Source organism: Paroedura picta, chromosome 2 (genome assembly GCF_049243985.1).
Source record: "Paroedura picta isolate Pp20150507F chromosome 2, Ppicta_v3.0, whole genome shotgun sequence".
NCBI classification, from domain to species: domain Eukaryota; kingdom Metazoa; phylum Chordata; class Lepidosauria; order Squamata; family Gekkonidae; genus Paroedura; species Paroedura picta.
The window spans coordinates 126,323,811-126,337,174 of NC_135370.1; the positions used below are offsets into that span (position 1 = coordinate 126,323,811).

Consider the following 13,364-nt stretch of genomic DNA (forward strand, 5'->3'; position numbering starts at 1 on the left):
AGTACCTTTGGAGAGCAATCCTAATCGAGTCTATTCAGAAATAAGTCCCATTGCATTACTCCCAGAAAAATCCTCTTGTGATCACAACCTTAATGGTTGTACAATTCACGTATCTGACTGACAATGCGAAGGCTTATACTGGAATGCATTTTGTTTTAATCTATAAAATGTCACTGTTGCTTAACATTGCTAGCCCTCTGGATTTATCTGTTGTCCCCTAAGAATATCACTGTTATCCTGCTACGAAGAATGAGAACAAATTATATCAAAATCACTTGGAACTATGGTGTCTATACAAATACATTATCAGAGCAAAGTTTGCATCCAGTGGCACTTTTAAGACCAACAAAGTTTAATTCTGGATATACACTTTCATGTGCATGCGTACTTCCTCAGATGCATTGAAACAAGCCTTCCACAACCATTACCTTTACATTGTTAATTGTATTAAAAACTCTGATTCTATTGTGTTAAAAATAGTACACTAGAACTACAACCTCCGACATCCCTTGTCCAGCAAGCTTTTCCCCCCCCTCCCCCCAAAATAATTGGATGAAATGTCAAACTCATTGGCCAATCATAGCCCTGGAAGTTCTTTGGCGGATGTTCCCGCCTCTTCCCCAGAAGTGGGAGTCTTTGAAAAGTGTCCAGGTTAGCGCGGGGCGTTGTTGCTGCCGCTGCTGCTGCCGCCGCCGGGGAAACGGGCTCTTCTTCGCGGCTCAGCATTGGCGGGGGCTTGTTCTGTCGGGCGGGCGGCTGGTAGTTGGTCACCCTCGATTGGGGAGCGGGTCGGGGCGAGGCGTCTGGGCAGTTCTAGGCGGGGCCGCTCCCGTGAACAGAAATCCGCGTCTTCTTTCCGGCGTTGTTTCCCACGCGATGGGAGCTGCGGCATGGTCGCTTCTCGTGACTGGCGGCTGCCTCCGTTCCCCAGTCCAGCCCCTCATCCATCCTATAAAGTGGGAACGGCCAGAGGCGCTTCTAGCTCCGGGCATTTTTGCTTTGCGGGTACTTCTAGTGCTAAAAGCAATAGGAAAGGCCTTCTGCCCAACCAAATCCCAGCCATTTTAGTATATTTGTTGTTCCCTTCGCTGCCCCATCGCCAGCCGGTTCCCTCCAGTGTGGAAGTGTGCATCCCGCCCCCCGGAAAAGTTGGGCGACTTGTAACAAAGCTACTCCCGTGTGTCTCGTATCCCTGCTAGGTGAACCGATTTCTCTTTGGACTGGATGTTTACCTTTGTAGCACACCACTCTTCTATTTAAGCTGGCGTAACGGATGTACAGAGGACTGGGTTCTGATTTATAGGAAGCACATACTAATGGAAATTGTCAAATGTGTTTGAAATAGAGCACCTGAGTAGAATGAAGATCCCCCCCCCCCCCTCCTGCTGCTACCTGCTCTGGGGAAAAAACAAATCAATTGCCATTTGCTTCTTTTCTGCCAAGATCATGGCAGAAGTGAGCTGCTATTTTCACTATAGAATATGTGCAGGATAGTGGGGTGGAGGAAATGAATGAAGGGTGAATCTTAAGTACATCTCCCTCTGGATAAAGGAAATGATATGAAGTGATATATACAGGTTTATTATTTTGCATTTCCCCTTTTGTTCATTGTCCTTTTCATATATCAGCTGTTTGCATAGGTCCTCGGTTTGGCTTCCTTGCACACTGTGGAATGTTAAGGCCAGTTTAAAGTTCAGGGACTTAAGATGAGCTAACATCAGAAATAGTATACAGATGTGTGCGCAAAGGCCTTTTCCCAGGCCAGTTTGCTGTACATTTGGCATTAAAAGGAATGATTTTCAGACAGCCTTGTCATCTCTCTTCTTAGAAAACAGGGCTCTTTGGGGGGGGGGGCATTACAGCCCAGCTTATTTTTAGATTAGGGTGTATTTAAAAAAAACAAAGCTTGATGATCTTCCAGGTGAATGAGTGAGTCCAGGATGCTATCTTAGGTGAGTTCAGTGTGTAACAAACTAAATTAAAATCCTTAGGATTTTTGCAAAGAATAAGTTTTTCCTCCAAGGGACATCAGTGCATCTTTGCAGAGTTATCACAGGCTTCTGCTTTTATGCAGATACGACTGGCTTCATTTCCCAGTGTGATGCTATGAGGCACATAGGCCCCTTCCTGAGGGTAGTCATGTTGGTCTGCAGTAGAACAATTACATTTAAGTTCAATAACATCTTAGAAACCAACAAGAGTTTTATGTCACAAGCATTACTTTGGGTCTGTAGTGAAATAATGGCTTCAATTTCTGCTTTTGTAAAACTTTGGTTCAGGCTTTGGGCCTGTAAGTTTCCAGCAGGCTGCAAAGTGATCTTTTCTTTTCTGTGCAAGTATGTGCTACCCAATTACACACCTGTACTAACTCTGATAAGGTGATGAGCCCGGATGTTTCCAATTAACTTGTTATGAGAAATGGGCTTCTAACTAGATGAAGTCAGCATTCCATCTCCTGGCGCAGGATTGGCACTTCTTGTGTCTTCTGCTCTGACATCAGTAATTCAATAGGCTTATTAATAAATTGGTAAATAGTCCTGAATGGTTTTTGTATCTAGGATCCCATGTCAGAATAAACCATAAAGAAACTTAATTCGATACCCCACTTTGTCAGACTTTTGTCATGCCCTACCTGTTCCTGTTAGTTTGACCATTCTGTACTTATGGATTCTGGACTTTGAAGCTCTGGTTATGAACTTTGCCATTCCTACTTTGTAAGTGAGTATAATGTATTAGCTAGAGATATTTCACAGCGTTTGTATTTTTCACTGCTTAGTTTAACAATTTATCTATGTGCACCTTAATAAAAACAAAATATTTTTAAAAAATCTGATTCATGAACAAGTTAAGTGGTAACCTGGGCCTTGCTTTGTGTTAGTCCACCAATTATGTGTTGTGGACTCTTAACTCTGAACTGTCACGACTCCTGTTAATTCCCTGATAAGCCTCAAGACTGCCTGAGTCTTGAAAGCCTAGGGAACCATTCAGAGGTTATGGCAATCCTATCTAGCAGGGTAGGCCGGAGTATCTGACTTCCTTGATTTTTGTAATCTTGTGTTGTCCTGTCCCATGGATGCTCCCTTAGGGGAGGTCTGAGGACCTGGCCTTGGCTGAGCAGGGTGTGACCACAGTGTCTGATGGAGTTTTAAATTTCAACCATTTATACCTGAGACTTTTGTTGATTTCTAAGGTGCTACTAGACTCAGATCTAACGAGTCATAACTTGCTGCCCCAGAATGGAGGAAAGGTGACTTCATTTAAGCTTAGTTCTGCCATCATACATACAAGCTAGGGTAAACAGAGGGATCATGGTACCTTCTTATCTCATGCTCTGGAAGGTAGGCCGCATCTAGGTAGGGGCAGTCTGTCAGTTGGATCTAAATTGGGGAGGGCGCTGGAGAGGGCCCTGGTCCAGATCAAGCACTGCAAGGAATTATGTCCTGAATTATACAACTTGTCTTAAAGGAGAATATGTGTTTTTTCCTTTCTGTAGATAATTTAATATTGTTTGTGCTCTAGGACGGAGGTTCTGTTCTTTGAATATAAGAAGATGGCAGGGAAAAAACTGAGAAGAGCAGGTTTACCACAAGACCTTTGTGAGAGGTTGAGTCGACATCAGATCACCACCTGTCGGGTGAGGCTAATAAGGACATAAAGATTTGTAATTACACTTTAAGGGGCACGTGGTTTCATAGTTCAGTGGTGTCTGAAATACTGTGAAGAAATGCATTTTTACCCTGGATGTTTGAAATGAGCAATTCAGCTTGCCGTGTTTTTCATCACTGCCATAAAAACACAAATTTTGGAAGAAACATAATTTTAAGATTTATTTTAAAGGTGTCTTTATTGTATTATACCTAATCAGTATACTGTTTTGGTCTCTTATGATTTTGTTTTTATAACTTGGCCTGAATGACTATAATAACGAATTTTGATTTTGACCCTGCTGGAGGATACCAATAGGGGAAAACATATAAAAGAAATGGCCATGCCATTGCTGCTGAAAGGCATCCTCCATAGAACCTATGCCCGTGGATGCTCTGGAGTAGAAATGATGGCATTTTTTGTTGTCTACTGAGGCAAACAGGTCGACCTCAGGGAGTTCATATTTCCTGAAGATTGGGGCCAGATGGTGGTCTGATAAGAACCATTCTTGTTCTGCACTTGTGTCCCTGCTTAGTCTGTCTGCTCTTGAATTGTCTAGACTTGCTATATGAACAGCTGTCAATTGTAACCTGTGCCTTATTGCCCATTGCCAGATGAATGTGACCTCTTTGTGCAGGTGGAGAGATCCTGTGCCTCCTTGCTTGTGTAGGTAGAACTTTGCTGTGTTTATGTTCATTGTCCATTGAAGACTGTGTCTTCATTTGATCTCTGTAAAATAAGCAAGAGCTTATCTCTGTAAAATAAGCAAGTTTGATGGCTCATCTCCCAACAGGCTAATGTAAAGGGTGGATTCTTACTTAGTCCATGTCCTTTTCACCTTTAATTCTTGAGCACGACAACCAGTGAATGGAGTATCAGTGAAGAGGTGGGTGTCATGGGACTGGACCCCTGGGGGGATTCTCTTGAGGTTGTTTGATGTGGGCAGCCAAAGGAGGGACTTTGCAATGACTCTCAGGATAGATAGTTTTCTTGATTGATGCTTGGAACTGCCGTTGAAGTTCCTTATAAATCAGTTTTGCAATAGTCTCAAATGTAAGCAAGCATATGGGACCACTGCATTGGTGGAAGCCATGTAACCAAGAAGTCTTTGTATGTATTTGGCTGACTGGTATCTGTTGGACAGAAATTTCTTTGCCTGGGGAGTGGAATATATGTTTTCCCTTTTAGGGACTCTAAAGAGGCCCCAATGAAGTTGATAGATTGAATGGGAGTGAGGTGGGACTTTACAGGAAATTTACAGAAAACCTTATGCAAGGCCAAGCTCAATCTTTTGACAAGCCTGCTTTGGGAGTCACTAATGAAGAGCCAGCCATGCAGGTAAAGGTATAACATTTTAACCTCAGATCAGCTATAACCTCTCCAATGCACTTGGTAAATACTCTGGGGGCATTGCATCCTCATAGGTGATACCTGAATAGCTGAACTTCAAGTATTTCCTTGTGTCCTTGTGTCATGAAATGGAAGTACACGTCCTTTAGATGTAATGTGGTGACCCAACTGTTGGGAGCTGTATGGGACATCACCTCCTGTATGGATAACATCCTGAACTTTGGATTATCCAAATGTTTATTCAGAGATCTTAGGTCTAAAATTGACCTCTTGCCTCCCAACTTTTTGTCAATGGCAAAATACTTTAAAAGGAGCCCTTTGATTGTTCCTCAAGAGTGAGTTATGTAGTCATACCACAGTAAGTAAAGGTAAAGGTATCCCCTGTGCAAGCACCGAGTCATGTCTGACCCTTGGGGTGATGCCCACTAGTGTTTTCTTGGCAGACTCAATACAGGGTGGTTTGCCATTCCCTTCTCCAGTCATTACCGTTTACCCCCCAGCAAGCTGGGTACTCATTTTACCGACCTCAGAAGGATGGAAGGCTGAGTCAACCTTGAGCCGGCTTCTGGGATTGAACTCCCAACCTCATGGTCAGAGCTTCAGACAGCATGTCGGCTGCCTTACCACCCTGCGCCACAAGAGGCTCTAATACCACAGTATGTGTACCTAATTTAATGTGGGACATATATATTGTATATAACATGATGTAGGAGTGTATGTTATTGTTGTAATGCATGCTCTACTTTCTCTTTTTCTTTTTTTATTGTATGAGAAATAAATTTCATTTTTAAAAAAGATGCTTCATATTCCAAGCAGGCAAATTAAAATGTAATAAACAACTAAAGGGAATAGGACTGTAACATAATGAAATGGTTCAGGACAACTCTACATTATGCAAGAAACAGATTTGTTGTTTATGCCAATTGTTATTGTATATTTTATCCAGCTCTTGCTTCATTGTTGTTTACTTTTCCAATTCCATTTTCAGCCCTGTTTATATATCATGTCTAATAAAGCATAGTTTTTGTACCTTTTAAAATCCTAGACTATTGCATTGTTTATTGGATGTTTTATTCTCTCTGATTACATTGTCTTATTTTGTTTGATCTACCTTGAGGCTCAGCGAGAAAAGCAGGCTATAAAAGCAGATAGCTAAAGTTCTAAACATGTTCTGGAATGGAGTACTGACAGCTGGCAAAACTGAAAATTAAGAGTTTATTGAGCTGAATGTAAAATATATTCAAGCCATCAGAATAGCATTACATACCTGATAGTACAAAATCCTAGTGCCCATGAAATATACAGATATACCAGATGGCAACACACTTATGCAGTGTTTATCCTTGAGAGAGAGAAGTAGGGATCAGAAAGGAGATGAAGTGAAAGAAGCAGAAATTGTTATTGCCCATCCTAGTAGATCCTTAATTAGGAAGCTTGTTGGGGATGTTCCTGAGCAGTGGTCCCCAACCTTTTTATCACCGGGGACCGGTCAACGCTTGACAATTTTACTGAGGCCCGAGGTCAGGGGGTAGTCTTTTGCCGAGGGACGTCGCCACCACCTGAGCCCCTTCTCTGCTTGCTTTCCCGCCGGCCGCTGGGGGCACTGCCAGAAGCAGCTGCGCAATGCCATGGTGAGGGGGACCCCCAGCCATGGCAGCCACCAGAGAGCACCAAGGGTGAGCCGGCGGCAGAGTGGCAGGGCAGCCCCCGAGGCAGCAGCTGGGAAGGAGAACGAGGAGGAGCCGCGGCCTGGTACCAACTGATCCATGGACCGGTACCGGTCCCCCAACCGCGGGTTGGGGACCGCTGTTCCTGAGCATCTGGGTAGCTGATAAGGCAAAGGGACCTAAGAACTACATATACAGAAAAGGGGGATTTTAGTTTTAGATGATATTTATAGCCCTCTTCTGTCTCTAATGGGGATCCAAAATGGCTTACAACCAGTGTTCTCCCATCCTCCATTGTACCTAAAAATCATGTGGGATAGGTTAGTTGGAGAGTGTAATAGCCTGAAGGTTATCCAGTGAGTTTCCATAGCAGCTTGGGGAATCAATCCTTGGTTTCTCTGCCTCTAGTCTGACGCTCTAACCACATTCTGGTTACCTCACTGAAATATGGGATGGACAATAAATGACTGAGTCAAAAACTTCATTAATAGTGCAGTCTTTTGCAGAGTTATGCCAGTCTAAGCCCACTGAAATTAATTAATCTCAAATCCAATGCTAAAGTCACTGAAATGTTATTATTAAGGAGAAATGTGATTCTGCCAGGCGTTATGCCATGAATGCTTTAACAGATTGCTAAAATACTTTGAGCAGTGGTTTTAACGTTTAGGTTTTTTCTGTGTGAGCTTGTTTTAGTGTTCTGATACAATCAGGAAGAGCAACTGCATGTATGCCTTGTCTCTTATGGCTTTTGTTTTTTGTGTTCCTGTGTGCACATAGGATATAAGCAGTAATAATAATATAAATGTCTGTCCAGTTTACATTCCTGATGATTTAACCCTTTGCTTTTAATTATAATGTTTCAGGACTTTTTGTGTCTTTCGCTACTGGAACTCATGAAAGTAACTGGGCAGAGCTACCAGACTGTGCAGGCACTTCTTTACACGGTCAGCCAAGCCTGTGCCCCCAGAATGCAAACTGTAAGTATCAATTTGCAAAACAGGGAAGGGCTCTGAGCTGTATTGGAAGGGCGGGATAGATAAATAAAGATAATAATAATATACTAGGTATTTTTTACTGTGTTTATTGCCTGCCTTGGTAGGAACAGTTATATTCTATGTAATGTATTTACATTAAATGGGTGTTTTTCTACTCACAGGTTGATAGCGAACTTTAACAATGACCTCTAAATGCTGTATTTCCTGCTGACTAGTTCTTAAGATCCCCTAAGCAGATTTCCAGATTTACTTAGTAGGCTGAAATGTTTGGGAAGGTGTTCAGTGGAAAGGTTAAAACCCTTTCTGAGACCTTTTTCTGATTGTGGTGTCAAAATGCCAACACAGGGATGGGAAGAGACTTATAGAATGATAAATAAGCAAAGTATCTAAGTGTCTATGTGGCATTTTTAAAAAGGTACTTTGTCTTTTTTAGAAGCAGTAGCTGATTGCAACATCAGTGTACCTAAGAGACCGTCTCTCCGCCTATACCCCCTAAAGAGCATTACACTCTGCCACCGCCAACTGACTAGTGATCCCCGGCCCCAAAGAAGCACGTCGGTCCTCAACGAGGGCCAGAGCTTTTTCTGTCCTGGCCCCCACCTGGTGGAACGAGCTCCCTGAAGAGATCAGGGCCCTGTCTGAACTCCCAAAATTCTGCAGGGCCTGCAAAAGGGAGCTCCTCCACCAAGCATTTGCCTGAAACTGACAACAGGTCCCCCTCATACATCCTCTCCATGATCTGAACCAGTCTGTCCTCTCTAAGGGCCTTAGCTAAGTTCCGTTCCTGTTATATTGTTTAAGATCACTGAAATTGTGTTACTTAGATTATTGTTGTTGTTGTATTTGTTTATGCTATATATTAATTCGTTCCATGTATCCCCCCATGTTGTATGTAAACTGCCCTGAGCCATATGGAAGGGTGGTATAGAAATCAAATAAACAAACAAACAAATCTTTTATTAATCTTGGTTTTGGGTAGGCTTATGAAATCAAAATGAAAAGAGCCATTGATCCAACATCAGCATTCTTGCCCACAACTCTAGAAGATTTGGATAAAATCTTGCATGGTGGAATTGCCTGTGGCTCTCTCACAGAGGTAAAAGTACTGCAAAAAATTGATGTATTTGGGATCCAGTTAACTGTCAAAATAATTTGTACTGCATTCTTGCTCTGAGGCAATGTTTTGAGCTGATGGACCTTTTCTGTCCTACCATGGCCTTTATGAAATTTTACCCACAGAAGGTGGGTTACAAAAATTAGCAATTTGCTCTCTTATTTCTATAATGTTTCCTTTTCTCAAAGGGGAACCATCAGATTTGGCTGTAACTTAGGCAAAAAATTTACTACTGTAGCTCTGTTTGTAGTTCATTGCTGTATAGGAGATTATAGAAGGGTATGAACATTGCATTTTATGAGTTAGTTTTGTCAGGTCCTTTCTATCAGGTTGTTTTGTCAGGTCCTGGGAATTACAGCTTTCATTTAAAAAATCTTGCTGTCTTAGTTATAGGCAAAAGACATCTAAATGCTGCATTTCCTGCTGATTATTATGAGAAGCTCCCTTAAGCAGAAATTTCCAGTTGTGTTCTGTGCCTAGCTTTGTCGTATAAGCTACTCTGCTTTAGACTGCAATAGACCCAAGTTATGGAAACGGGCATAATATTCATGCTAAAATTTGTAGATCATTAAAAAACAGTGAAGGTTCTTTTGCTGTGGTGGCAGCTGCTGCCAAAGCAACATTAAAAAAATCTGCACAGCCAACTAAATCTCCTGTATCCATTCAAACCTTTATTGGCCAAAAGCCCTACCTGGCCCTGTAGTGTTAGCTAGTATAAGCTAGGGCTTTTCTTGTTGTATTTGCAAGCTGAGAGTTCAGGCATTTTTCAACTGTCAGTGCTTCAATTTACTAATTATCTTGAACAGTTAATTGATGCAGCAGAACAAAGTTTGAGTCTAGTGGCACCTTTGAGATCAAAGTTTTTTCAAAATATAATCTTTTTTATCATCATTAGATTTATTTACCTGCCGCTTTCGTAAAATTTGAGTGCAAGTACACTTCTTCAGATACAGAGAAGTGTGCTTGCTTGCACATGAAAGCTTATACCTTGAATGGAACTTAATTGGTCTTAAAGGAACTACTGGACTCAAACTTTGTTCTCCTGCTCCAGACCAACACAGCTACCCACCCAAATATAAGTTAACTGAAGTGGTTTCAGAAAAGTTTGATTACTTGCTTTTTAATAGAGATTATAGGAGTTGAGGAGAGCCTCTTGTGGTGCAGAGTGGTAAGGCAGTGACATGCTGTCTGAAGCTATGTGTCCATGAGGTTGGGAGTTCAATCCCAGCAGCTGGCTCTAGGTTGACTCAGCCTTCCATCCTTCCGAGGTCGGTTAAATGAGTACCCAGCTTACCTTTATAGGAGTTGAGATTGGTCTTCCTATCTTGCTATATCAGATGTAACAAAAATGCACATGCTGATTGGCTTATATGCACTTGTGTTGATGAACTCATATTTAATTAAGAACCAGTTGTTTTCTAGTTAATAATCATATGACTGTGATAGAGCAGATTGAGGAAAATATGATTGGTATTTTTCTATAAACATGCACTGCTGTGACAAGCAAATAAGATTTCCCTGAATGGAAGTCTCAGAATATTAGATGAGATGAGATAACTTGGGCTTTGTGATAGTCCCTAAAAGCAGTGAGATAAAAAGCTGAAAACTAGTCTTCTTTTTAAACTATTGCATACTATTATATGCTTAAGCAATGCCATGAACATTGATCATTTGAGCATTTACCTTCACAGTAATTATACCGTTAAGTTTTTCATACCTGCACTTTTTCTGTCTTGCATAATAAAGAAAACAATTTCTTTTCTCAATAAAAGTCTCAATAGGTTTTATCCTGGTTTTCTGTTTATAGTTCAAAGAATCAAACTCATTCTCTTATCAGATTTAAAGGTTCTGAAACTATTGCAGGTATGTTTAGATTTGTAGAATGTTATTAAAAATTTCTGATAGTTATTATCCAGGTTTTTGTCCAGACTGTTTTAAATACAAATATGTGTGCTCTATCTGTAATCTGTAACATGTAAATAAAACAGCACTAGAGTGCTGGGAGGAGTTGGTACTCATTGCGTACCTGATTGGCCGTCTGTGCAATGAATGACCCATCAGGTAGGCTGTGGTCCTGCCCCTGGCCTCATTCCCTTCCAACTTCTTCCACATAGAAGAAGTGCCAGCCTGCTCTACTGGACTGGCGCGAGAGGTAAGCTAGATAATGAGCATGAGCTGGGAGGGAGGGGGCCCCTGGGATCATGGGAAAGGGAGGACTGCCACCCAGCCAGCAGCTGAGGCCTAGGAAGGAGGGGGGACCCAACCCTGGCCTCACTACTGTGGGGGGCCCAGAAAGTCAGGCAGTTGGCGGGCAGGAGCTGGGAGGGATAGAGTGCGAGGCCTGGCCTCAGAGTGTGGGTGTGGGTGGCTTCCCCAGGGAGGCAAGGAGGAGGGCCTGAGAGGGAGGGAGAACCATGATGTGAGGCTTCACCACGAGCTGGCCGCCCGCATGTAGCCTGCACCCGCCTCCCAAGTCTCATGCTCGAGTGGCTGTGCGTGCTGGCTGGGTCCTTGCCTGCTGCCAGGAGGGCAGCTACGTCAGTGGCTGGAAGTTGCGGGGGAACAGCCCCACTTTGCCTGTGCTCTCCTCTAAGCCTCCCACTCAGGCAGGTACACTAGGAGTTGCGGGGGAACACACCCGCCTCGCCCATGGCTGCTTTCAAGCCTCATGCTCAAGCTGCTGCACTGGCAGCTGGGTTGGGAGGTACATCCCTGACCTCACCTGTACCCGCCTTTGATCCTCCAGCTTGTGTGGCTGCACCGACGACCAGGAATTTGGGGGTGGGACAGCTCCAGCCTTGCCTGTGCCCACCTCTGAGCTTCTAGCTTGGGCTGGACCTGTGCCTGCCACTAGGAATGCGGCCAGTTGCGGGGAGCCCAAGTCTCGCCTCCACGGGAAGATATGGAGGAGGCCCTGGGGGAGGGTGCCACCACCCAATGCCCCACCACGCCAGCCCCAATGGTCAGTCTAGTGCCTATTGTATTCCTGGATGCAATGGGCTTTGTCCCTAGTTCAGTTGTGAGTGTCACAAATTCCTCATACAAAGATATTAGGTTGTATTTTAGCACATTGAATATTTCTGAACACCTGTTTTGTGGAAGTATATTCTTATAGGCGCTCTCTTAAATGTACTTTAAGTGTGTATTGTGTGGAAACTCGAAATACAGGTATATTAGTTAAGCTGGATAAATCTCTACCAAATACTAGGGATGCTAGTTATTCCTTTCGGGGTATTTTTGTGGCCTAACAGTCCATGGGCTTAAAAGGGTGTAACTGTGCTTTGGATGTCACTGTGAAAGTAGAATCTTTAACCTCTAACTTGTCATATCATTGGCATAAGCTTGAGGTGCACTTTGCATTATCCTCAGATGCTTGATATTAAAATGGCCTTCTGTAGAAAGAGTGAAATATTTCCACTTTCTGTATGTGCTTCTCTTTTTAGGTAACAGGCCCATCAGGTTGTGGGAAAACTCAATTTTGTATGATGCTTAGCTTGCTGACCACATTGCCCTCCAGTATGGGAGGACTGGATGGAGCTGTTATATACATTGACACGGAATCTGCATTCAGTGCTGAAAGGTGAAGTTTTATTTAAAATAAAATTATTTCAGGCTGAGATGAGATAATTGTGCCACAGTCCCCTTGCATAGTTATCTTCTTGACCTCTTCTTCCTGCCATCATCCCTAGCAAACTCTAGAGCCATGTCCAGTTGAAGATTCCACCTGGCACACACATAGCATGTGCAGACACTTTCAGTGCTTCTATAGCTGGTGGGGAAAGACAGCTTTTCATAGGAAGTCTTCACAACTGGAACACCGTGCACTGAATCAATAGCTATTGCAAACCCAGGATTTTCCGGTGCTTAGATGCCTCTTGTTATTTTAAGGGAGAAGCTTTGATACAAATATCTCTATCTGTGTATTGTACTCTCTAGCTGCAGTCCAGAATCTGTAGCTGACCCTGAAACCTTTTGGGGCATGTAAATTGCCCTGATTTCCAGTCTTCTGGAATAATCCTGGGGCATCATAGTTGCTGCATATTTACTGATCTTTGCATCAGATAATTTTTTATATTCCTGCTTTTTCTTATATGTCACCTTAAATATTAGGAAAATAGTTCATGGACTTCGTTGTGTTTCTGACATAGGATGCACTTATAATTTTAGTAGAGCATACTCAAAGACATGCCACAATACTGGGCACAGTATCAGACGCTCCATATTCTTAATCCTGTTCTATTTTAGTAGAACTCCTCTGTCTGGACGGAGTGCAGCTTTTAGTGAGTTACTCATCCAGGAACCTGGGCATGATCCTGGATGCTTCCCTCTCAGTGGAAGCTCAGGTCACGAGGGTAGTGCAGCTGTCATTTTGCCACCTTCGCCAAGCCAAACTACTAGTGCCCTACTTGGTCCCAAAACACCTAACTACAGTGATCTATGTGACAGTCACCTCTAGAGCAGACTTCTGCAACTCGCTCTACGCAGGCCTGCCCTTCACTTTGATCTGGAAACTACAGCTAGTCTAAAAAGCATCGGCCAGGGTCCTCACAGCAACACTATGGAGGTCCCACATCCAGCCCATCCTCCATCTAC

The 13,364-nt window shown here is 43.0% G+C and overlaps 1 protein-coding gene across 34 annotated transcripts in view; it reads left to right on the forward strand.

Annotated features, from left to right (window-relative positions):
- Positions 1 to 603: 603 nt before the first annotated feature.
- Positions 604 to 13,364, forward strand: part of RAD51B (RAD51 paralog B) — a 502,805-nt gene continuing 490,044 nt past the window's right edge. For 7 of the 34 annotated variants that reach the window (XR_013228396.1, XM_077322541.1, XM_077322539.1 and 4 more), the window contains exons 1-5: positions 1,964 to 2,714; positions 3,520 to 3,634; positions 7,526 to 7,639; positions 8,637 to 8,753; positions 12,215 to 12,351. Coding sequence is in view for 30 of the 34 variants with exons in the window: in XM_077322541.1 (XP_077178656.1) it covers positions 2,692 to 2,714; positions 3,520 to 3,634; positions 7,526 to 7,639; positions 8,637 to 8,753; positions 12,215 to 12,351 (506 nt within the window). In the remaining 4 variants the exon portion in view is untranslated. The other 27 variants (XR_013228395.1, XM_077322532.1, XM_077322523.1 and 24 more) reach the window with 14 other exon arrangements.